At 32.4% G+C, this 27,173-nt stretch overlaps 1 protein-coding gene across 1 annotated transcript in view; it reads right to left on the bottom strand.

The window, feature by feature from the left end:
- The window catches only part of Stxbp5 (syntaxin binding protein 5), a 173,210-nt gene that overhangs the window by 57,254 nt on the left and 88,783 nt on the right, over positions 1–27,173 (bottom strand). Inside the window, 9 exon segments of the mRNA XM_047557634.1 lie at positions 5,702–5,853; positions 7,603–7,728; positions 15,806–15,984; positions 16,484–16,704; positions 17,708–17,748; positions 18,021–18,088; positions 18,382–18,529; positions 21,613–21,685; positions 22,966–23,120. Coding sequence (XP_047413590.1) covers positions 5,702–5,853; positions 7,603–7,728; positions 15,806–15,984; positions 16,484–16,704; positions 17,708–17,748; positions 18,021–18,088; positions 18,382–18,529; positions 21,613–21,685; positions 22,966–23,120 — 1,163 coding nt within the window.

The following is a 27,173-nucleotide window of genomic DNA, read 5'->3' on the forward strand; positions in this document are numbered from 1 at the left end:
CCGAATGTTTAGGTATCTAACAAAGGGATAAAAACTTAGTTACTTCTGGAGATAGTTTGCTTCACTGCCACTATTATCTGGCAGAAGTTTCCACATATTATGCAAAAATTTACTTTTACAAAATGACCTGTTTAACAATGGAGAGGAAATAGAACATAAGCACATAGAAGTATTAATTTTAAATATTCTATATTTCTTACTTTAGCGTATTCAGCAGTTTTGTCACACTGGCATGCATTAAGTTGTAGTCAATAGAAATAAAACTACCACTTGAGCACGAATAATGTTCCAGTCACAAGATTAGATACATGGATTTCATTTAATGATTATATTAATTTTATGAGACAGTGATTTGTCTCTATCTTACAATTGAGGAAGGACATAGAGCCTCAGAAATAACTTTTCTAGTATCAGACACTTAAAATGAGGACTCAGATTTAGATTCAATTTTGCCCAACTGAACTAAAAAAATCTCCAAGTATGTTTCACAAAAAAAGCTATTCTTGAGCTAATTTTCTCTATTCTATACATATATAGTCAATTTTAATATATTACACAATGTACTTTATATTTGCTGATAAATTTCATTTCATTGGTTTAAGTTTACTGTTTCTACCTATAAATAACATTTTGAATCTATTCTGCCATCAAATTCAAGAATTACCCTTTAAATAGTGACAATTTTAGTAAGCACACCTTCTCTTTCAAATGTTCAGATAGGAAGCTTGATTTACTATTCATGATATTAAATAATCAAGTGTTATTCAACATAATGTATCTATTATCCAAGACACACAGATCAAAGTTAATGTTAAGCCACAAAATGACCCAGTAGATACCGTGGTTTAACCTGGGGGTGATGGCAAGCATTTTCTATAAAGGTGCAGATAGTAAACAAACAGTTCAGGTGCTTTAATCTAAAATCTCTATTGAAACTACTCAGCTCTAATGCTGCAGCACAAACACAATCATAGGTAACACATAAATTAGCATGACACTGCTCCAATAAAACAATACTTAAAAACTCAGGCAGTGGGCCAGATCTGGCCTGCAGGCAGTATTTTGCTGACTCGTGGTATAATCTATCTTGGAATCGTCAAACTGAACTAGGTATTTACCACCTGTCTGGTTCACAAAAGTATCACAGAATTCCTTATCAAATACCTATTAACTTCAGGAACTATTATGTCCACAAGCTGCCACAGCCATTAATGTAATTTATCAGATTTAAAAAAGTGATTTTGGTATGAGTTACTTTCAGTGAATGCCTGATTTCTACTGATCATCTCCACTTTTTATATGCACACAAGGCCTCAGTTACATAGAAACTTATTTTAGAATTCTGATAAAATGGTATATCAAGGTAACTGATTTATAAAATATGACTTTCACCCAGTTGAGGGTACCTTTTAAATTTGTGATTTTCCTTTATATCCTTTTATCATTGCTTAGTTTGTCTTATTTACATAAAGTAGCTTAGGCTTTAATTTCTGTTTTGTTCATACTTTCCAAGGAGTATAATTCATTTTAGTGGAGAACTGTGAAACAAAGTTATTTAGTTCTACCTTCTTTTTTTTTAAGTTTACTTCAGTTTTATTTATTTATTTATTATTTTATTTGTTCTTTTTAGATATACATGACAGTAGAGTATATTTTGACATATTATACATATATGGAGAATAATTTATTCTAATTAGGATCCCATTTTTGGGTTGTACATAATGTGGAGTTTCACAGGTGATGTATTCATATGTGAACAGAGGAAAGTTTTGCCAGTTCATTTTTTTAACCACCTTTTAACATCATCCCTAAGTCACAGTTCTAATCTTTCCATCACCATGTTATGTGAACAATGTTTTGTTATATTTCCCATTATTTGGAAATCAGTCTTAAAATTTGACATAGCACTTACTGATTTGTACAATACTTTTATACATTCTTGACTGTGTCCTTTATTTCACATAAATATACACACACAGCAGTCCCTCTCTGCCCACTTTCTAGGGTTTCAATTACTTGTGGTTAATTGCAATCTGAAAATTTAAAGGGAAAATTCTACAAATAACTCATAAATTTTAAAAGAGGTGCTGTTCTGAGCAGCATGATGAAATATTACACTGTCCTGCCCAGACTGTGAATCATTATGCCCGTGTAGTATATATGCAATCTGCTAGTCAGTCACCTCACATGTTTCTCTGTTATCAGATCTACTGCCTCAGTGTCACCGAGCTTGTGGCCAAATAACTTGCAAGAGTAGTGATGCTGGTAATTCACATTTGCCAAAGAGAAGCCACAAAGTGTTTCCTTTAAGTATTTATATCATCACAAGAAGAAGGATGAGTATGATAAAATAAGGTATTTTGAGAGAAAGAAACCATATATACATAACTTTTAATATAGTACACTGTTAAAGTCATTCAAGTATTAGTTATTATTGATAATCTCTTTCCATGCCTAATTTCTAAACTAAACTTTATCATAGGTGTGTATGTATAAGAAAAAAGTATTTATAGGGTTCAGAATAATCCATGGTTTCAAGTATCCTGCAGGAGTTTTGGAATGTATCATTGGCAGATAAGTGGGACCACTGCATATTTCTGCATATTTTTTCATTCTCTCTCTCACAGTCTCAATCTCTCTCTCTCTCTCTCTCTCTCTCTCTCACATTCTCATACACATACACACAAATTTTTAAATAGTAATACTGGGCACCAAAGCTATTTCTCCTATTCTATCTTACTGAAAATACTGAAAACTTGAAAATAATTTCCATTGTAGTTAAAACAGCAACAACAAAAACAAAAAGTAAAGCAAGAACAACAATAACAACAACAACAACAAAAACCCTTTTAGTTTCAGAGCTTTCTACTTTTTTTCAAAAAGGTCTTTGCAAAATACAGATACAGCATTTTGCTTCTACTGTCATTGACTTCAGAGAGTAAGAGCATGCACTTTTCCCCATGTGTCTGTCATTTCCACCTTACTGAATAGATCTTACTTGGGTTATAGAGATGTATTCAGAAGAAAGATTTCCCTAGTGTCCTTCACTTTCTGACTGATAAAATGAGCAATTAAAGAAGACATATATGATCCTATGTTCCAGTTTTAGTAGAATCAGAATTGTAGCGGACATACAAGTAACTGAAATTTATCATAAATTGTTCCTTTGATAGTTCTATAATATTTATCATGAAAACCCAGGCAACACTTTAGCCAGTAGTTCAACTGTACTGTATTATAGCTATAACACATTCAAACTTAAATAGTAATGTTTTGTCTTATAAATTAAATTCACTGATTCTAGATTCCTAATGAAAATACCTCAGTACCTATTAGCAACAAAAAAAGTCTTTATTCAATCAGACCTGTTAAAATAGAATGAAGGGTAGAGGTGGTGGCACATGCTTGTAAATCCTAACCACCTGGAAGGGTGAGGCAGGAAGACTACAAGTTAGAGGCCAGACTCTGCAAATTATAGAGATTCTGTCTTAAACTTAAAAAATTATAAGGGTTGGGGATGTAGTTCAGTGGTAAAGTGTCCCTGGGTTTAATCCCAGTGCCAAAAATAAATGAATAAATATTAAAAAATTTAAAGAAATAGATTGAAGAACAAGTTGATGCATTTGGGCTACACCTCAAGAAATACTAAGCAACATTTAATAAGAATATTATTTTTTAATACCAGTGCAAAGAATTTTAGTACCAATTATTCTACATTTAACTTTATTTGAAAAATAAATAAACACCTTTTGAAATTAGGGATGCAAATATTGTTGTAATGTTATTTTAAAATAATTCTTCAAATCTTTATTGAAAAAAGCCAAAATATTGAAGAAGTGAGGCATAATAAAAATGGGTAAATGTCTTAACACTAATAAGGAAAAGCTCTTAATAGTTGTTCTATGGCTAATACCTAATTCTTCAATATAAAATTAAGTAAATAATAAGTAATATTATGGAGTTTACTAGAGAATAAAGCAGAATGTGGTGAAATTTAAGAAAAGCAGATTTTAACTGCATGGTGAAAATGGCATTATCCTTGGATCAATTTAGACATTTAATTATCAGTAATTTTATGTAAACTACTAGACCATCTAAAGAAGAACAAATTAATTTTAGGACTAGTAAAATTTTTATCTGAGATTTAAAAAGGATTATTTAAAGTTTATTTTCCAAAAAAACCTTCTGTGATGATTATGTTCTAACTTTTTAACATTAAATATTATTTTCTCTACTTTATAAATTGGATTTAAATATAGCATTTAAATAGCTGTTTTCATATACATTTTATTGATGTGAACTAAGTAACAAAGATAGTGGTTTTGATAAAAAATGTTTTAATAGACTCTTAAAAATAAATAAATTAAAAAAAAAACAATGATTTTACAAAGAACAGACATGCCAAGACAAATAACTTACTTAAAAAAGAAGAACGGAGCTTTCTCACAGACTCAGAATATAAGCTAGATACGCCGCACATGCAAGAAGTCACAATCAGCATACCTTAGTGAAGCAAGAAAAAAGGGAAAGGGGGAAAAAAAAAAGGAGATAGAGATACTAGAATGGTATGGTTTAAAGAGCAATGTCTGCTGAAGAAATTATATGACAAAATGATTAGGCTCACAAACATGCAAAAGAAAAAAAATTTAAAAGGAGAAATTCAACTGTCAAGTCAAAATGATAGCAAGGCGTACATCCCTCAACCCCACTTTTATTTTTGCATAGTAAAATTGGCAATTTTAGCTGAATTACGTAATGAGAGCAACTAAAAAGTATATCTCAGGAAATGTTTTATTTATTTATTTTATTTTTAAAATTTTTATGGTGATAGAGATGAAATCTTGGGCCTTGCACATTCTAAGAAAGTGTTCTACCACCAAGTTATACCACCATCTCAGGGAGAATTTTAATTCAGAAAGACTGAGTTAGAAAGTATAGACCAAGAGTTTCTCAAATAGTACTCCAATGCATGGGGGTATTCTGCAAATGAATAAACATGCCTCAAAAAGGATTCTTCTCAATCCCTGGTCCTATGGACAGGCCTACAGTAAACTGAAGCCCACAGGCCAATTACAGCTGCAAATCTCATTAGTATATCCTGTGTATCATACTGAATGCCATTTACTGTGTGTTGTGAAGTTAAAAAAGTCAAAAAGTACTGAATAGTTAACTATATATATGTTCTATGAGGTATTAGTGTCAAAACTTATCAAGTACAAAAAAATGCTATAAAGAATTCTAAATGAATCTGGGCTTGTACTAAATCAAGATTCTCTGTGAATGTTATCTTTTTTAGAATTCAAATCACTTTTGCATTCAAGTATTTTTTTTCCACACGGAAAGGATTCCTGTCAATTAAATAAGTGAAACAATAAATTATTGGTCAAACAGAGACCAAACAACAAAAGGGACAAAATTTTGAAATTAAGTTTTTTCCTATAATAATGAGACAAATATTTGTTATTATAATTTATCTGAAGAAGTCTGTGGTTCTTTTTCATCATTAAATAAAATCCTAGCATATTAAAAGCAATGGTAAAACCTAATGACCATACAAAACAAAAACAGCACTGATGCCTTTTGTTTGTTTATTATATAGTCTAAATCAGATAATCTATTCACATCACAGAAGCAGTTATATAAAAGTAAGCCAACATTTACAGAAATCCTAAAACTCAGGACTTTTTCCTTTTCTTTTTACCTCCTGAAGGTTGACGAGATTTACGAGGAGATCGGGGTTCTCTGCGGTAAGGATCATTAGAGCCATATAATTCAATGGTGCCCAGGTTCAGCAGTACTGCTTTCTGGAGGTAGTCAATCATGGCAATGCCATTACAGTTGCCAAAAACCACCCTGGAAATAGAAAAAGAGCAAACATTTTAGCATAAAAAATTACTTACAATAAAATGTATTGTCATCTATAAGGTTGAAGGAGGAAGAATAATAGGTCTTTCAGAAAATTATTCTTTGAAACAAAAGAAAACTATAGGTATAGAAATACAGGTTACATGTGCCTTTTCCTGGAATTGTTCATATCTTCTGTGGACATTCATGATCCAATACCATTAAATCAATTATTAATATCATTTATAAAAAAATATTTGGCACAGGAGTTGAAATTTGTTCAGAGATATAAATCTCCCCATGAGGTAATGTTAACACCTATTTTTTCTGCCTTGAGGGTATTTGGAAGCTCTCAGAGGAAGACATCTCCTAGAAAAACAGGGGACCTTCACAGTGGGTTAAAAAAATTGGTAATTCTCTGTAGCCAAGAATAAAAAAAATTGATAGCATTAAGTCTTAGAAGACTTTCTCTTGAGGTGTTGAAAATGCTTTCTCAATTATGTCAGTAACTACAAACCAATCAACTATGAATAAAGGATTATTATTTTTTTAAAAGATATCTTAAGCCAGAAGTTGAAACCTGGTATGTACAAAAGAGTTACATAAGTAGCATAAGAGACCACCCAAGAACTGAAGAATATATGATGCATCTAAAGAAGAAAAACTCTAACTTGAGTCAATTGACTATTGCCATGCATGAGTGGACAGAGTTACCAGATAATTAGAGACTTTTCAGTTGAAGTTTTAAATATGAATTTAAAAATTATACAGTTTTGGCAACTAATTCAAATTTCAAAAATACACAGATGCCAAAAATGCCAAACAAAATATAACTAGTAGTACAGCAAGGCCTACAATCAATTAATTTGCTATTGTTTCTTTTTTTATTCCCTTTTTGTTTCTTCTTTGGGTGGGCAATAAAGTACTTAAAAGGATGAGGTTTGTGCTCTTAAAATTTATGGCAACAAATAAAAAATACCAGACAATACTAGCTCAGACTATAGCTAGTCTTAGTTGGATGTACAACTGCAAGAAATAGAAAACACAGTGGTAGCTCTAAGAACAAAAAAGATGAACAAATCTCTAGGGATAAAACCTAGGAAAAGACAGTAACCTGAACATGATAAACAGTTCTGGGACTGAATAGTTAGTAACTAGTTTTTTACACTGCAGTGCTGACTTTTGAAACAAATGAAAAATAACACATGCTTTATAAGCCTTCATTGTAAAAAAAAATTACATATAATAATTAATACTACATACTTGATAAATAAAACAAATATACATGAAGTGTAGATGAACACTTTATTAACCTATTCCTATCCCTTTCAAATTTGTAAAACTAAACTTTGGAAGTAGAAAGAGCAAATGACATAGCTACGGTTTAATATTTATAAAATCAGTTTATAACAGTTTTATCAGTTCATGCTGGTAAACTTCCAAATTGAGAATTATAAAAAAATATTTTTGGAAAATAAAGGAAGTTCTTCAGGAGCATATATAGGAGATGATACGTTGACTTTAATAATATAATTCACTGGTCCACGAGATATTTTCTTTATATAGGAAACCAAGTATGTATACCAGGATAAATTATCAGAACAAAATTATGCTCCAAATAAACACTGAGTTCAGTATGAAATTAAAGTTATATAACGACATTCCAGGTGACAAAAAAAAGATAGCCCTTTCTATTTCTAAAAATAAAATGGTATGTGGAATACAATGGAGAGACTAAGAAAAGCATTTTATACTTACAGTCCATAGGAAGAATTGACCGCCAAGCTGGTTATTTGTTGTGGTGGTTCTCCACCCACCCATACCAACTGAATAACTAGTTCTGTCTGATAACCTGGTGATTGTTTAAGTGGTGAGTTTTTAACTCTGAAAAAAAGGAAAAAATATTATACCTTTTTAACCCATTTTCAATTAACTTACTACCCTACATAATTTAAAAGTCACAAAAAATAATTATATAAAAATAACTACAAATGAAACTATAGTATTTTTTTAATGTAAAAATGAGAGTCCTGTCCTCTAGAAGCACTTAATCCAGTTAGAGAGACTAAACATGTACATAAATAACAAAAATTAGAAATTATATGTAAACTCTACACATAAAGTTAGGGAGGATGGCAAGGATCAAGGTGAAAGAAAACTTAGGGAGGAAGGAAAGGGAGAGAGGGAGGGAAGAGTTTCAGGTACGGGTGGGAACATGGATGAGGAAAAGCAGCAGTGCAGAAATAAATAGGAAAAAATAACATTAGAAAAAACTACAAATTCAAAAAGCAGACTTAAAACTTAAAAACATGTTTTCCCTAAATGAAAACTGATCAAACCAGATAAGAACAAATTAAAAGGAAATATGATGTATTTATTTGTGTGAATACTTTTCTATCAAAAAAAAAATAAAAAATAAAAAAACAAAACTTTTGACTGTGAGGTGACAGTACTTTCTGACTGCACATACTTTGCTGGTTAGTGTGAATACTGCCCTTGCAAAACATACACATACAAGATAAAGAAGCAGGAAACTCATATTTAAGGATTAATAAGTGTAAACTTGGTCACACTGGTATAGGTATGTACAGTAAAAGTGGAAATTAGTACAGCAAGATAGACGAGGGTTAGACTTTAGAGGGTCTTAAGTGGTAAAGGTTTTTTGTTGTTAGAGAGAACTCCCAGCTCTTGGAAAACTGAGTTCTGGCTCTTGCACATATCAGATGTCTTCTCAACTAGAGAGTGGGAAGAGTACTACATAATCATGGTCTAAGGAAACTGAGGTATATGAAAGCATTTTGTAGAAGGTCAAATTGCATAAAGTATATTTTCATTACTAAAAAATTAAAAACCAATGATAGCTTATAAAAATATTTTGGGAAGATTAAATTGGTGGACATATACAAGATGAAGTAGAATAGGGATATCAATTAGGAAACTTTTTTCTGATGTGAAAAAATTCTATAAGAGATAGTTGAAAAACACTATTAAATAAGAATCCAAAAGGTTTGCAAGTTTCAGGAAGACAGAAACCCTGCAGCTATTTTTAGCACAAAAAGGAAGTATTCAATATTGAATACGTGAATGAACTGAAGGCTAATTAGAGGTAGGGCAAGGGACAAAAAGAAGTCAGTGATTCTATAATCAAAAATAAATAAGTAAATAAAGATGTCAGGATGAAGAGATGGTTTTAGGAACTATGAAGTTTCAAGCACATCATCCGAGGTGATGGTAGGGACCTACAAGTTGAACTATTCAGCAGGCCACTGAATAGTATTCCGAAGTTCACCAATACTAAGTTCACGTTAAACTTATATTGGTTAAATTTGTGGTAAGCCCGTGAAGAAAAGGTTGATAAGAGCATGGGACTTTCTGAGGACTAAATACTTTGATACAATGACTATAATACTTGTATCAGCAAACTTTGGGTGGAATTGAAAAACACACTTTAAAAAATGAACAATTTATTTTTTGCATGTGATTACTTTTATTATAATCTACTATGATTTTAAGCAGAGTGCACAGTTTCTTTCCCCATGATTGTTCCATGAAAATGTGTAAAGGCTGGTATTTCAATTCTTCAACCTTCAGTTGTGGGGTGACAGAGTATAAAGAACAGCAGGAAGACTAATCGATGTTAATCTTCTCACACTGAATTCAAAGGTAAGAACACATTCGATTCAACTATGTACTTCTACAGTGAGGATGTCTATGACACTTCACCTTCTGATGACATGTGTACTAGCTCAGATGTGGGTTGTCCAGACTCCAGGGAAAAGGTGAATTGTTGATGTACTCCTAAGATGTGTTGAGCTACAGACACTTTTTGTTGTGCAAGTTTTGCCAGCAATGCAGTCAGAACTATACTGCAGTTGATGTGGAATTTCTAATTCTTTTCAGAGAAATACACACTGATTAGCTGCAGTTGTTGCTCTCAAGAGAGAAGTAATAACTGAAGCATTTCCTCTCTACCAGAGACAGTTTTGACATAGCCACAGACTGCAGAGTTGGAGTGGGCTGGTTTTTCCTTATATGAACTAGGAATAGAAGATAAACTTGAGAAGTGCTCCTGTCCTAGCAGATGAACTGTGCATATCAGATTAGGTACTCAAGAGCAAAAAAGGCCTTGCAGGCCTTTTTTGAAATTTTAGAAATGTATGTAAAGGCATATTTAAGACTACTTTTAAGTAGGACATGTAACTCATAGAATTTTCATTTTAATTAACAGAAACAAAATTCTCTTTAAAAAAAGTAAAAGAAAAAAGAAAAAATTCAAAACTGATGCAAAATTCCCCCCAGTTAGAAATGTCATAATATAGTTTTAAAATAGAAAATGGACATTGTTATATTTGATGTTTACAATGGTATATATGTAAGTTATCATTTTAACATTATTAACATATTCATTTACTTGTTGAAGAGAAGTTGTTGAACCTTTACAAAGAAAACCCTCTATTATTTGTACAAATATATTTTAAATGTTAAAATGTTGTTTGGAGATCTCACAGTTTCAAAATGCTCTTTACAAAATGACAGATAAAATACCTAAATGAAAACATAAAACACCTAAATAAAACAAAATGTTTTGGTAAAAAGAAAAAATAGCTGCTCTAAAAATGTTTCTTTAATAACAAAACCCGTGTCATTTGCAGGAAAATGGATGGAACTAGATAGAGATCATAATGCTAACTGAAATAAGCCAGACTCAGATATATTTCATGCTTCCCCTCATATCTGGAACCCAATGGAAAAAACAAATGACATCGAAGTAAAAGAGAAGCTATTAGAAACCAGGAAGGTGACTGGGGGAGGAGAGGGCAATGAGGGGTGAATATGACCAAAGAACGCTATTTGCATTTATGAAAACACCACAATGAAACCCATTATTCTGTATAATTAAAAATACACTAATAAAAATATTTCTTCAAAAATACAAATTATGTATAAAAGCATTTTATATAAGAAAATCTCAGTATTACATTTTTAACATCAATTTTTGTTACATTTATAACTTTTAAAAAGTTGCCTCTGGGGATACAGATTAAAACAATATAAAATTAATGAATACCTGCATTTACCTGAAGACTGCTAAAAAGTAAAAAATAAGGTATAACTCAATCTGTTTGTATAATATTAAAAAAATGTAATGATAACAATATTTTAGACAAATCTCTCAAAAAGTTTTATTTTATATCTTTTATTGATGATATAAAATTCTACTAAGACAAATTTCCCTCCCTGGTATGTCCCTGAATATAAGTTTCTTTTTTTTTTTATTGTAAACAAATGGGATACATGTTGTTTCTCTGTTTGTACATGGAGTAAAGGCATACCATTTGTGTAATCATAAATTTACATAGGGTAATGTTGTTTGATTCATTCTGTTATTTTTTCCCTTCCCCCCACCCCTCCGACCCCTCTTTTCCCTCTATACAGTCCTTCCTTCCTCCATTCATCTTATAGAAGAAAAAGTAGGTCCAAATCTTCAACATGTAGGCTTAGGATCAGACTTCCTTAACAGGACTCTCATAGCACAAGAAATAAAAGCAAGAATCAATAACTGGGATAGATTCAAACTAAAAAGCTTTCTCTCAGCAAAGGAAACTATCAGTAATGTGAAGAGAGAGCCTACAGAGTGGGAGAAAATCTTTGCCACTCACACTTCAGATAGAGCACTAATTTCCAGAATATATAAAGAACTCAAAAAACTCTACACCAAGAATACAAATAACCCAATCAACAAACGGGCTAAGGAAATGAACAGACACTTCACAGAAGAAGATGTACAAGCAATCAACAGATATATGAAAAAATGTTCAACATCTCTAGTAATAAGAGAAATGCAAATCAAAACTACCCTAAGATTCCATCTCACCCCAATTAGAATGGCGATTATCAAGAACACAAGCAACAATAATTGTTGGCAAGGACGTGGGGAAAAAGGTACACTCATACATTGCTGGTGGGGTTGCAAATTAGTGCAGCCACTCTTGAAAGCAGTGTGGAGATTCCTCAGAAAGCCTGGAATGGAACCACCATTTGACCCAGCTATCCCACTCCTTGGCCTATACCCAAGGGACTTAAAATCAGCATACTACAGAGATACAGCTACATCAATGTTCATAGCTGCTGAATTCACAATAGCCAGATTGTGGAACTAACCTAAATGTCCTTCAATTGATGAATGGATAAAGAAACTGAGGTATATATATACAATGGAATATTACTCTGCCATAAAGAATGATAAAATTATGGCATTTGCAGGCAAATGGATGAAACTGGAGAATATCACGCTAAGTGAGATACGCCAATCTCAAAAAACTAAAGGAGGAATGATCTCGCTGATAAGCGTTTGATGACACATAATGGGGGGTGGGAGGGGGTTAGTGAATATAAGTTTTGATTCTCCCTCTAAAAACTGGTCCTTTAGTGCTGGCAGAGCACTTTGCCTAGCATGTGTGAGGCACTGGGTTTGATACTTAGCACCACATAAAAATAAATGAATAAAATAAAGGCCCATCAACAACTAAAAAAATTGGTCCTTTAGTAAGTTATAGAAAAGAATTATCCAGACTGTAAAATAATTTTAAGAAAATGGCCAAAAACTCCAGTAAATAGAATTCTCATGAAGTCCAAATATTTATGATGTTACAACACATCCTCATGCTGGAATTCTAGTGAAAACCCAAAATAAGGGACTTAACAACCAAACTGTGTAAGCATAGTCATTATTTTATGATATGCTTCATTATGATTTATTTATACTGTTGTTTTACAAATTCAGATTTTGAGATTTTGAAGTATTATAATTAAAATTGATGACTTGATATACAAATAACATCATATATTAAAATCAGTATGAATTTCTACTCATATAACCATCAAAAAAATCAGACATAGAAAGCTTAGACACACACACACACACACACACATACACACACATACACACACAAAGTCAAATCAGTAGCATTGCTTCCCCACATCTGCTAGCATTTTTTTCTTATGAGTCAGTGGGACTTCTAAACTTCTCTCTATCCACTCTCTAACTCTGCCCTGGACAAGGTGAAATGCCTTATGAATCTGGAAAAGAAGGAAAAAATTAATGAGGCCCACTTATTTTCCCCTTGCATCTTGTCCACTTGAGAGCAAGTCTGCCCAGGGCTGCATTTCCTCCTCTGCTTCTGCAAAGGCGGTGTGCGTAAGGCTGCAATGACTGGCAAGACAAGGCTCTTCAGGATGTAGGTCACCTGACGTCAGCAAGCCCCTGGGGCTCTTCTGTTAGCTGTTATCATTCACCTTCATCAATAATTAAGGTAATTTTAGTCACTACCTGAAAATATTTTATTTTTTAATGTGCTAAAGAATATAGATTTGGAAACAAAAATATTATTGTAAAACTCCTGTAAGAAATTAAGAGTGATGAGATTTTGGCCATTTTATGTCTGTTTTTAAAGTTTAAACTGGTGGCTTTACTTAAAATTCCATTCATCTCATAATACTCTTATCTAATGTTAAATGCTGCTTCCAAAAAGAACTGTTAAAAAATTAATAATCTCAAAAATGAAAATGAATTTATATAATTGAACTACATAAGATGTTAATGTATAATAACAGCAATAGAAGAAAAAAATTGTAACAAGCTACTAAAAACTAAGTAATTGACCACACATCATTAGAGAGATGTGCTTCAAAGTTTAGGAGAAAAATGCAATACTATATTTTACTATTTGTGTAGTAGTTTTATCAAGTGGTAATTTTAATATTCATTTTGAACTTATTTTTGTAAGTAAATAAAGACAGAAATAATTTCAAGTTAACCAATTTTAGAAAAGTGATTGGGGAAGAAGTTAAAAAGTCAATTGATTACATTACAGAGTAATGTGAACATTCAATAAAAACTAAAGGTTTTACAGCTTTTTTCTTTAACTTTTTTTTCTAGCTCTTGTCACTGAGTGAACTACTATAACACACTGCTTATTAAAAATGATGTTGCACACATTTCTAGAAATCATATTTTGAACTCCCATTCTCTACAAAAAGGAACCAGGGCTTCCTGAAGGAAATGATTGCATGTGTGAGGGCAGAAAAATATGGAGAAATGCCTAGATTATCTATCTTCTTGACAGAAATCATGGATGGTCACACAAGTACTGAGGTGGTGTTGTAAAGACTCAGGCAAAAACTTGAAAGAAGCTCTCTCCAGTCAGCTGTGACATAGTCACAGGAATTTAACCAAATTCAGTTATGTTAAAACAAACTGCCCATCATACTCAAAAGGGGCATCCTATTCAAATCATAGACACATTAACTTTTTTAGGATTAAGAAAACTTTGTTTTTATGTAATTGTGTGTATATCCATGTATAAAAGTTAACAGTTCATGCCAACAACAAAAAAGAATCCTTCTCCCCCAAAATATCAATGGACTAAATAATGAGACTTTGTGGCTATCAAGGTTTCCTTGAAATGACCAGCTTAAAAGACATTCCTACATTAAGTGACACTCTACTTAATTATTACAGAAGGTTATCAGTTTGTCAACACTTTCCATCAGGTATGAAATGTCCTCTCAATAAGATGGTCATACCATAATTTTACGTCCATGAACAGTAAAAGAAACTCATTAATTCCAGAACTAAGTTGATATTATCTTTATATTGATTTGGATACTGCAGATTGGGCTTGCTGGCTAGTGGTTTTAACAATTGCTCTTGGTTGCTACTATAATTGTTCTCCTTGTTCTTTAAGTCGATTACAAAAAAAAACCCAACAAAACAAAACTGGAAAAATACAAGAAGAGAAAATAGAGATTCACCCACTGTGCCTGCTTTTAAACTTTTATTAGGATGCCAAGATAAGGGGCCTTGTAACTCTAATCTAATAGTACTGCTTGTCTTGTCGGTCCTATTTCCTCAAACCTATCTCACCATGGAGTAACAATGCATTGATGGTGCTTACTCTTCAGGTGGGAAAATCATTTAGTGTGTTCAGGCTGCTGGATCTGTAGTCACAAGCTTACAGACATTTGGAGGCTATGGCAGTTTGGATCTTAAATATTCCCCGAAACATGTTGTAGACTTATTCCTCAGCTGATGGTACTATTAGGACATATGAAACATTAGAAAGTGGGGGTTTAGTTGAAGAAGGTTGAGTCATTAGAGGTGTGCCTCTGAAGGGGATATTTGGACCCTACACCCTTTCCTCTCTCTCTTTCTTGCTTCCTGGTCACCATTAGGTAAGCAACTTTTTTTTACCTTGTGCTCTTGTCATGATGTTCTTCCTCACTACAGTCCAAAGTTATAGGGCCAAGCAACTAAGGACTGAAATCTAGAGTCAAAATAAACCTTTCCTCCTTTTAAGTTGATTATCTCACATTATGTCATAGTGATGGACAGATGACTTAATCAGAGACAGAAAATATAAAGTACAAATTAAAGTATTCTAATTTTGTAGATAATACATATTTATATGGAACTGTTATGTTAAATCATTGGTTCTGTAGTTAGTAAAACTGCTAAGGAAATATAGAAATATGTCGCAAAATAGTCAAAACACAAATTATACTTTACATGTTCATAAAATTACATTTAGCAAAGAATTGGAGAAAAACACATCAATATCAGAAGAATGGTCATTAATGGAACTTATACAAATTTAAGTTTAAATCAGTAGTGACTATGTAACAAAAGGGAAAAGTGAAGAATCCTGTATTTCAAGACTCATACTAGCTAAACATATGCTAAAACTGTAGCTAAAAGGACTATGTCCCTATGTACCAGTGGGAAGGAAGAGGAGAAAGAGGAGGGGCAGGGGGAAGTGAGGAGAAGTAAAACACAGGAAAAGTCATTCTTAGGCCATTTTCCTGTACCACAGGAAAATGTTACTGTAGTTCTAATGCTTACAATTTATCTAAATTAAAAGAACTCATGCAAAACAATTCTGCAGTTGTTTTTATAACTTACTTTAAACAAGGTACATTATCACGAAGTCCATCAGATGAACTGCTACTGGTAGATGGATGAGACTGAGGAGGAATGGGTTGAGGATTAGAACTTCCTACAGGGGTTGACAAAGGTGGTGGCTGCTCACCCTCTGGAGAATCCACATCATTTATCTCATATAACAATCGAACTTCAAGCATCTGTTGTAAAAGTAAGGCAGTTTACCTATTCTTAATAACTAATATACATTTTATTACAACTTGCACACCCACACCTAAAATCGAGTAGAAAAAATATTTTTAAAGGTAGAAGTTTAGCAAGATGTCCAAAGGTAAAGGAAAAAAAGTTTTCTGATACAGTTTTGATGTTTGTTTAAATGTGTATATGTGGAAAGCACACACAAAAATACACATATACACATATACATCATGATTTTAGACTTTATGACAACCCTGTTAGTATCAAATTAGAGTAGATCATATTAACAGTAGCTTTCCTTAAATAAAACTTGCAATGTAGTTAAGGATTTATGTATTCAATTAAAAGATACACAAAGAAAATGGTATTTTTCAAAGATGACAATGCAAACACTGAGGTGTTTTCACAGATTCTATACAAGCCTGCATATAGTCTCCTAAATCATTCACAACTTTAAAAATACTGGACACCTGACACTGAAAATAATTAAGAAACTATTACCGGAATAACTTCTGTAATCACTTCCTGTTTGCTGAATCTATAAATAATGACATGAGCTGAAACTCCAGCTATGCACAGCATTCTACTTTCTGGGCACCAGGAGATGATCTGAATGGCATATGGATCTTCATCTACAATGTCTGTATTTGGTCTGTCATCTTTATTTCTTGACTTTTCAAATACTTTAGATGTTTTTAGTTTATATAATACTTGTAGAGTTACTAGAAAAAAGAATATATAGTCATTGTAAACAAAAAAATCAAATATAACATTTAATTAATCATATTGCATAAGGAAAATAAGCCTATATTTGCCTAAACCATACTTTCATTTTTCAGTCTGCATTATAGTAGTTATCATACATTTGGATAATGAACATATTTGGTCAATGACTGAAAAGAAGATTTACTTGTTTTGTTCATTAAAAAAATAAATCCAGCTGGGGTGTGGTTCAGTGGTAGAGCGATTGCCTAGCACATGGAGGCAATGGGTTCAATCCTCAGCACCACATAAAAATAAATAAATAAAGGTATTGTGTCCATCTACAACTAAAAACATAAATAAGTAAGTAAGTAAATAAATAAATCCACCATCAGGATAGATTTAGATAAACTGAGAAAAATGAGTAACAAAGATATTTTTGGGAAAAAAATGTATAAACACACAAAAAAACCACAGGCCTTCTAAAATGATTTTTTATATATCTACATATTTTCTATAGAAAAGGTACCAGTATTATCAGGCATTCATACATTATGAAATATAACAAACCCTGCATTAACCGGATTCCCATAAATATTTGCCATATATGTTCTGCAAACATTAGTCATTAAAGGCATTTTTATCTTTTTTTCTACTATGCCACCATTAGACATATTTCATAAAGACAACACAGATTTTTGTACTAAGAGTTTAGAATCAGCCATTGAACCTGCTCTAAAATTATCTGTTTGGAATATATTCCTATTTTTTCTATTTCTGACTAAGTAAGAGAAGGTTTGAAGATACTTTGAAGAAAAAACTATCAAGAATTATTCTAATTTACTAATATCATTAAAATATCTTTACTCTTAAAAATTCTAAACTTATATACTTGATAAGTAGTAAACTAAAGTTATAGCCTACAAATGGCAAATTAAATGTTGATTTCACTTATTATGAAAGAGCATGTACAAAAGCAATAATGGTATAATATAACAAATAATAAACCTTCAAAATACTTACTTGCAGAGGCATCCCAGAACTTAACTGACCCATCAGCATGCCTATGAAAAGCAAATGAGTTAAGAATGTGATGAAGAAAAAATAAAGTTACATTTTTACTCTTCTTTACAAGTATTTATTTTAATAAGGTAGGCACCAAAATTAGTAAAAGGTAAAAATTGGGGTAAATTTGTAGGTTCTGGATAATGATTTATTTTTTATTATGTTGTAACAAAGTTTTAAAGCTCTACCTGCCCAGTAAATTACAATTCATGTAGTCTTAATTATATTTAGATATTATTGATTTACCTGGTGAAAAGAGACTTTTACTTACCCTGTAATAATTATTTCTGGGTAACTTTGAGCACCCAAGCCCCAATTACCTCCATTGATGGGCCATTCCTATAAACAAAGATCATGTATAAAGTAACTTGCAAGTACACTGCATATCTTCATATGTGTGTGTGTGTGTGCGTGTGTGTGTGCATACATATATACTATGTATTATGCAATACATATATACATATATAGAGACAGACAGATGTCTTATACAAAGCATATATGAAAACTTTGAACATATTTTGCTTCCAAAAATGATCTTCTACAGAAAGGACAGCAATATTATCAAACACAGCAAAGTGATAAATTTAAAATACTAAAATGTAACATTAAATAACGAAACTCATGTTCAATACCTTTTTGCTGTAACCTTGACGTTTCTGTCTAACTCCAACAGAATAAAGTGCAGGAATAAGATCCACAGGACAATCAGCAAAATATTCACAACATGTAACAGGGGACTCATGTATATTCAAAGGGTAGGGGTTTTCAAATATAGGATATCTTTAACAACAGGAAAAAGAAAAAAAAATTGTTAATTTAATGAATTATAATGTATGATTAAAAATGAAAACTTTAAAAAATATATTATTTTATTAGAGATTGAGTTGATTTTTATTCATTTAAATATGTAAAAATTGAGGTTTTGTATAATAGAAGATGCTAAAAATAACAATAAATCGAAAGGCTGCAGTTGCAGCTATATACCATCTGCAGTACACTATACTAGGTGCTATATATATATATATATATATCTCATTGACTTCTTGTACCAAGATATACTTCTTATACCTAGGATATAGACATTTTTCTGAAGAACAAAGGTTGAGACACAGTAATAAGTCGAAGGAATACCAGTTAGGAAGTATCTAAAGCAGAATTTAAATTGTGCCTTTAATCATTAGGCTATATGATTTTCATAACAAATACCTCATCCTTACATCAGCAAAACCAATATAAATTTTCAGTTCTTATTCTCTCCATCAATGTGATCCTTAGTCCAAAATTAAATCCGGAATGTTATCTTGTTTCAGTGACAATTTAAAATATAATTCCACCTTAAAAGTTTTCTAGATATGAAATTATTTTACTCAAAAAGCAAAAAATGCTTTTAAAATTAATGAAAGTAAAAGCCTATCTAAACACAGAGAGAGACATTGCTTATATTGAGAACAGTTACTTAAAAATATCTGGAAAAAACAGAAATTGGATAAAATATCTAAAATGTACAAAATGATTTATAAATACTAGTCTACTAATCAGCCCTACCTTGACAGTAAGTTTTTTAAACAGGAAATTTAAGAAAAGTCCTTTATAGACTACAGAATGAACCCTCCCCCAATAAGAAGACAAAACACAAATAAAAATGTGCAGTCAAGCAACTTTCATCTCTTTACAATATAGGTCTTTCTTCAGTTCAAGACTCTTCTATACATTTAGTCAATACTTTAGCTAAATAAAATGTCTCATCACAGGTTACTTGCATAATGTTTTCTTTGATTTCACTATATTCCATTAAGAGCTCCTGTGCAAAGTCTCAATTATTTTAAAAAGTTACCTAAGAGGGGGAAATAAAAGAAAATCATATTGATATGAAACAGACAGATGTAAGTGGTGGGGACATGAGGTTAAGGGAATAATTCACTTAATTGGGTTCTTGGGTTGACCCTGACATGCTTTCTATTTTTTAAAAAGTAATTTGCCTGCAGCCCTCTCTGGTTTAAGTCAACAGGATATGTTCATTCCTCAGTAAAAACCTGTTTTCTGCAGGAGAAATTCAGGCCCAAAAATACTGATCAAAAGAACACAAGTTACCCTGATGTGGGAGACTTTTGTGACACTTACACAGACTAGATCCTAGAACTTTGGGAGATAAAGATAATTCCCCTTAACCATAAAATCTGTAAGAACAGGTTCCAATTAGAACGGGGTGGCATGAGTGAAAGAGAGCTAGAGTGTCCTGCACAATGGGACCTTGAAAGCCTGATGATACCCTGCTGCCAGTCAGAAGTCAAGAGGTAGACGTGGGTATGACTCTGGAAATTTCCCTGGAACCCCCCAATAAAATCAGAGCACAGGAGGGCATGCCATTCTTCTCTATGAGAGGACCCCCTCTCTCCTTGGAGCGTGTCCCTTATTCCTTTTCCTACCTCTTTACTAAATTTATGTCAGCTACTCTGAGTGACATGTATGAAGGGAATGCCTTGGCTGTTCAGCTGAGCAACAGGCCCATGACCTGTAACAATATTAACAGAAGTTATTCTAGGACAGTTATATAGAAAAAATATTTTCAAATGGTCTTATTATTTCAAAAAAGAAAAATGTACTTTATGATTGATGTAACTATTACAAGTAGCAGGTACTAAACTGATGTAAAATTAGAACTGACTAGAAAATCAGATAAATAGTACTGTTCACCTATTTCAGGAGTTCCCAATCTCAATATTATTCACATTTTAGACCAGATAATTCCTTATCGTGGGAAACTATCCTGTGCATTGTAGATGTTCTGCAGCATCCTTGTCTTCTACCCACTATATACCAGTAGCACCTCACCTTCCAATAAATGTATCTTCACAGACATTGCCAAATATTTCCTGGGGAGCAAATTCACCTTTGATTGAGAAACACTGAAATACTTGATGAGTAAACTCAATCAAAACCAGGATTAATGATAATTTCTCCAGAGAAGTAGTAAATAATACAATGTGTTTCCAAAATCAACAAATGACCATCTGAGACAGAAAAAGTAGAATACAGCAAATGCCAGAAGAAGTTAAAAAGAAACTATGGTGGGGGACTTAAAAATCAGATATGATATATCTAGTAAAGGGAGGATAGAAAAAGATTTAAAAAGAAAAGAAGGTTGATTTTCAAAGTTATAAGTATTTTTTTTTTTTTTTTGTACCAGGGATTGAACTTGGGTACTCAACAGCTGAGCCATACCACATCTCCAGCCCTATTTTTGTATTTTACTTAGAGACAGGGTCTCACTGAGTTGATTAGCACCTCACTGTTGCTGAGGCTGGTTTTGAACTTGAGATCCTCCTGTTTCAACCTCAGTTATATGGATTTTGATGGTGGTAGAACAGGTGGAGCAGTTCTGTTACATAAGAGAAGATGTGAAGTGTGATATGTGTTTAACATAGAGCTCAGCTTTCCCCAGAAATAAGGCACCTGTGTTGAGGACAGAAGGATAACAGACTAGAAAAGATCTGACAATGGTATGAAAAATTGCAACAGATAGAAACAGAGACAGGGAGACTAAAAGAGATGATTTATTTAGACATAAATTGTGATGGAATCAATGGCAGGCTGATTTTGTATTACTTCAGAATGTAGAAGTGTGAGATTAAAACAAATTCAATAAACTTTGAATTAAGTGAAAATTCTATAAGATTAAATATAATAGAAAATTTGGCAGTAATTAGAAATGTGAGGCTGGACCTTTAAAGAGATCAAGGTTATGGAAAGAAATAAAGAGTTTTCGAAGAAATTTTAAATAGTATCTCTTTTAGCTAATCCTATACTAAAAGTAACCTTTTTTTGACCACATCCTGATGGAAATGCTCACTCAATTGTCTTACCCATTTTGTGCAAGGTCTATAAGTACTAAATCCTTTTCTAGAAGAACAACAACAGCATATGGTTCTTGAAAATCTGGAATAGGAAAACAATGCATGAATGATAGTTTTAAATATGCAAGAGGACAGCAAATAGGATATAAATATTTCTTACTTGTTTTTGTTTTGTTTCTTACTATTTAATATTCTGATTCTATGATATTTCATATAATTTAAGCCTTGTATGTTATATTTTAGATGAGATAAATCTATTTAATGATCAATTCAAAATTTTTTCACTTTTGGGGGCTGAGCATGTAAACCAATGATAGCTCCCTTGTCTAGCATGTGCCAGGCACTGAGTTCAACCCCAGTACCACCAAAAGACCAAAGATGCTTGAAAATTCTTTCACCTTTTTTAAAAGATGAATAAGACAAGGAGTTCACAGCAACTTACAGGGATGGACAACAAAACAAATATTTCAATCTGAATACCCAAAAAGAACAATTATCATTATCAGATATCCAAGTTAGCCAATAAAGTTCTACTATGATATATAGTTTAATATGTACCTGTTAATTATAAAATGCATGACTTCTTTACACCTCAAAGAACTTCAAATGAAGTAAAAAAGATCCAGATTAAAAAATTTTCTTCAATCATATATACTACTTGTGATGGTTAATTTTATGTGTCAACTTTTCTCAGTTGTGGTACTCCCAGCTATCTGATCAAACACCAGTCTAGATGTTTCTGTGAAAGTATTTTTAAATATGATTAATATTTAAATCTGTAGTCTAATCAGATGTAGGGCTTAAGGTTTCTGACTGATGTTTCCTAAAAGAGAAGTCTACCTCAAGATTTACACATAGAAATTCTGCCTAAGATTCCAAGTTGTAGGTTTCAGACCCAAGACTCCAACTCTTTCTGGAATTTCTAGTCTGCTGGCCTGCTCTACAGATTTTAGATTTGCTAGTTCCACAAATCCTTCACATATACAAATACTTATGTAAATGTGTTTGTGTGTGTTATTTCTTATTAATTCAGCTTTTACACACACACATCTTCTATTGGTTCTAGTTCTCTGCAGAACTCTGACTAATCCAACACACTAATATTCTAGAGAATTTTAAAATGCTTCTTAATATGGATAGTGTAACTTTCCAAGGCACTTACTACTAATGTACAATACCAAGCTTTTAAAGTTTGTTAAACAAAACAAACTGCTGAAATAAAATATGCAAGGTAATGAAGGCAGCATCTCTTCCTCAGAAAAATTAAGCAAAATAATTTAAGAAAAGTACTTAACAACACAGAGGTCTTTGTTTTCATTATTAATATTTTTGGGTAATAAGTTTTAGTGATGCAAAGTTTACCATTTGGGTATGGTGTTTCACATAGTGTTAGGAAGTCAACAATTGAATAGTCCATCTCCAGCACAGCAGTACTTTTCCCATGCATTACTGTTAAGCAAGGTCTTCTTCCCACAGTATCGTATGACAAACCTCCTGATAAAATAATAAAAGGTTCCCTGGAAATAAAATACATAACGAGGATTACAAACAGCATGGGGACTATTTTCTTGCTACCTCATAAATTTTATTTAGTGAAATATCAAGATCATAAATTCTACAATTTTTATTTGTCATATAACTGAACAGTCATGTGGCATTTTAAAAAGGATTAGGTTTAAGACCCAGGTAAATTCCAGAAAATTAAACTATAATAAAAATTGAACAGTGACCACATTTGACTCTTCTAGCTCCCCTGGGTACCTAAAAGATTTTTTTTTAATCCCCTATATAAAACTGTTATAAAAATCTCCTCTGGGTTTCAGTCAAATCTCTTGAGTGTATGGCTTTTATTTCTAGTCCTAACCAAGTTTACTTAACAGAAGTTCCCAAAGAGAATCTTAATGCCTTGATGTATCCACTTTAAACAATGAATCTACTTTTTAAAGATGTGTCAAGAATTGTACTAGCTATAAATCACCCCTGAGAACTGAGAAGAGTCACTCAAATAATTTCCTATAGGCCTTAATTTTCTTCTGGAACCTTGGCAGATGTACTTTCAAACCTTAGCTCCCATTACTCATTCTATCAGTTTCAATTTGCTACATCTAATTAGACTTACAAATCTATAATTTACCTTTTCTCTCTTTCTGCTAGTTGTTAGTAAAACTAACTTTTTTGGGGGGTAGAATATGTTTCTGGACATTGAACCAGGGGCACAAAAACTGAGCAACAACTCCAGACTTTTTTATTTTTTGAGATGAGGTCTCCCCTAAGTTGCTCAGGGCCTTGCTAAGTTGCTGAGGCTAGTTTTGAACTTGCAATCCTCCTGCTTCAGCCTCCCAAGCCTCTGGGATTATAGGCATGTGCCACCGCACTCAGACTATGGATGATTTTCTTGCATCTCTTTTTTTAAAAATTTATTTTTATTGTAAACAAATGGGATACATGTTTCTCTGTTTGTACATGCAGTAAAGGCATACCATTTGTGTAATCATACATTTACATAGGGTAATGTTTGATTCATTCTGTTTCTTACATCTCTCTTTTATGACTTCTTAAATTGGTCATGTTTACACTAAGGCCAGTATGTTTATCTTCCTCCTAGCCTATTTTTCATGTTATCCTTTTCTTTCCCATTCACTGAATTTTTAAAGTTCTTACATTTACAATAACAGTACGTAATAATGTTAACTAGAAAACCATTTAAATCTCATCTCTAGCTACTTTCTGTGTGGTTAAGTTTTTTTTATATCTAGCTTCCACACATAAAATGGAGACAGAGATAATTAACTTCAGACAATTCTTAAACTGAATAGTGCTTGGCCCACAGTCAGTCATCCTTAATAAGAGTTATCTTGGTTATTGTCAATATCACAGTCACCAATTGTAAAAATTTCCCTTCATGGTGTGTAGGGGGAAACACTTAAAAAATTTAAATTGTTTATTTTTAAAATAAGAATAAACTTCCACAAAATCAATTCATAGTTGTACAGATTTGTATTTTATAAGCAAATATAAATACTAAGACAAAAATTGAAATGATTTTAATTGTTAAATTTTCATCTTTTTAAAATATATAAAACAATTTTTTGATATTACAGTTTTGTAAACTATATTGCCATTTATCCTACATTCCATCCTTGCTTTATTTTTTCTACAAGATTTATCACAGAATTAATTTATCTATTTTGCTTAGTGTTTTTCTTCATCAAAATGTGTCCTCCACAAGGCAGGGTTTTTGTGTGCTTTATTTATTACTGTATCCAAAGCACTGCCTGCTGCATGGTAAGTACTAATTAAATTATTTTTTCATATGAATGAACAGAAATGTGTGTTGCACTAATCATTCTCTAGTGTATTATCATTTAGATTTTTCAACCCTAAATGCATTTCAACCCTTATGTTGCCAGCTAAATTGAAGTAAGGGTTTACATTTCATCCTCAATAAAGTGAAATCCATATATGTTCAGTGTTTCAACCTCTCAGCAAATTGTGATGATAAAGACTACGGTCAGGAAAGTATATTTGATTTAATTCAAAATTTTATTACATATAATGAACAAAAATACAGTTTTTCTATACCTTCAAATAACAATATATAACTGAATATAAAATATGAAGAGGGTGAGGAGTCCAACAGGGAACTAAACTTTTACAGAGTAGGATATCTGGGTCAGGTATTTTATATGTTAAATTTTTAAAAATTGATGTGTGGTTTTACATAGAAACACTGAAAAATAAACCAGTATTATTAATACCAGAACTATGAACAGAGTATAGCTGAATTATATAAAATGTCCAAAAAGTACTCATGGAGATCAACCTGGGTGAGAACTTCATACATTCTTAAACAGTGCTATGGCAATTAGGTAGATATAACTCAGAAGGTGAATTATTTTTGTTCTATGGCTCTACAAGCTGCCTGTATTTCCTTTTGAATGTAAATGAATAAAGGATATAGACTTAAAAAGGAAAAACAGTTTGAAAGAAATATCAATTGACATGTCACCAAGGTAATTGTTGTTTGCATAAGTTTGCCAAATCCAGCAACAAATACCATTTTTATACATATTTTTTAAACTTTTGTTAAATGCTGTTTATTTCAAACTGAAATGTCTGATTGAAGTAATAGTCACCTAAACTATGAACCTCCATATGTCTTTTTTTTTTTTTCATTAGAATGACCCAAAACTTGGAAGAGTAAACTTGGAGAATATTTGATGTTCTTTTTTAAAATAAAAAGGTCTTTTTTAAAAGATTTGTTGTTTTTAGATATACATGATAGTAGGGAGTAGTTAAAAGGTAAGCCTGAGGTTATAAGAAAGTATGGATGTAATACAGTTTTTACTCTATTACTTTAAAGTAGAATCCCTTTTCATAATATTGGATGTTAACTAAGACTCTTAGTTTGGAAGGCATCTAGGTTGGGGAGAAGTCACTTTAGAAGTTTTGTAATTCCAGCGGGTTTTTGAAGAGGCTAGGCACTTCATGGCATATAAATGCTTTCAGGTTCTGGTTAACCACAGTCTGGCCTTGAGAATTTTGGTTGAAGCTGGGTTTCTCCATGAAGTGTTCCTTGCTTAAAAGAACCACCTCTATCTAAAAAGCCATTCATAAGTAATATGCATAATTCAGTTCCATAATACTACTTATTTGTTCACTATTATTTCTTGAGTACCTTTGTTCCTGGGAATAAACAAATGCTCTCATGTCTAGTCTAGGCAGACATCAGCACACTGTGATAAGTACTTCAAAGAAAATAAAACAAGAACTAGTTATGGGCCGACTGCAAGAGTGGAGCCAGAGGGATTAGGGTAAAAGCATTAGATCAGAAGATGCAAGATGCTCTCTAAGTGATGACAGGTGAGTTGGTGACAAACGAACAAAAGGCAGTCATCAAGGAGCTTGGGGTGGGAGGAAGAAGAAGGTTCACAGCAGAAAGAGCAGTTCCTGCAAAGATTCCAAGTCAGGAATAAGCAGGGTGTGCCTCAGGTACTAAAAGGTCTGTGTGACTGCAACAGCAAGCAAGGTACACATGGTAATGAATGATGGACTCCAGATCTTATAAATACATTTCATCTACTCTATCAATTAGGATCTGCCGAGTTGATCTCCTCCTTTCCAACTCCACAATTACCTTAGTACTGGCCTTACTAGAGCATTTGGACAAAATGTTCACCTAGCATTTTCCTTTGCTTTATGTTCGACTAATCCATACTCTTCCTTAAAAATCAGTTCAATCAATATTTCCTCACAAAAACCTTTTCTAACACACCCACACTGACTGAGGTGGGGGTCCACTCCTCCATGTTTCTAAGCTCCTTCCACCAAACTCTATTCTGTATTTACCACAATGAATTGTCATTGCTTTGTCTATTTTCCTTCTGTAGATTTTACCTTTGTAGCTCCAGAGCCTAGCTAGGTGACCAAAATGGTAGAATGTTTGTCAAATACACATGTGAAATACCACTAAGCCTATAGCTGAGCTGGTCACGGCACTGCTAGACTTAGCGAATTAGAAATATTGGAACCTGGGCCCAGAATCTCAGGTGATTCCAACACATTGTCTA

This window comes from Sciurus carolinensis, chromosome 7, assembly GCF_902686445.1.
Source record: "Sciurus carolinensis chromosome 7, mSciCar1.2, whole genome shotgun sequence".
In the NCBI taxonomy this organism is placed as follows: Eukaryota; Metazoa; Chordata; class Mammalia; order Rodentia; family Sciuridae; genus Sciurus; species Sciurus carolinensis.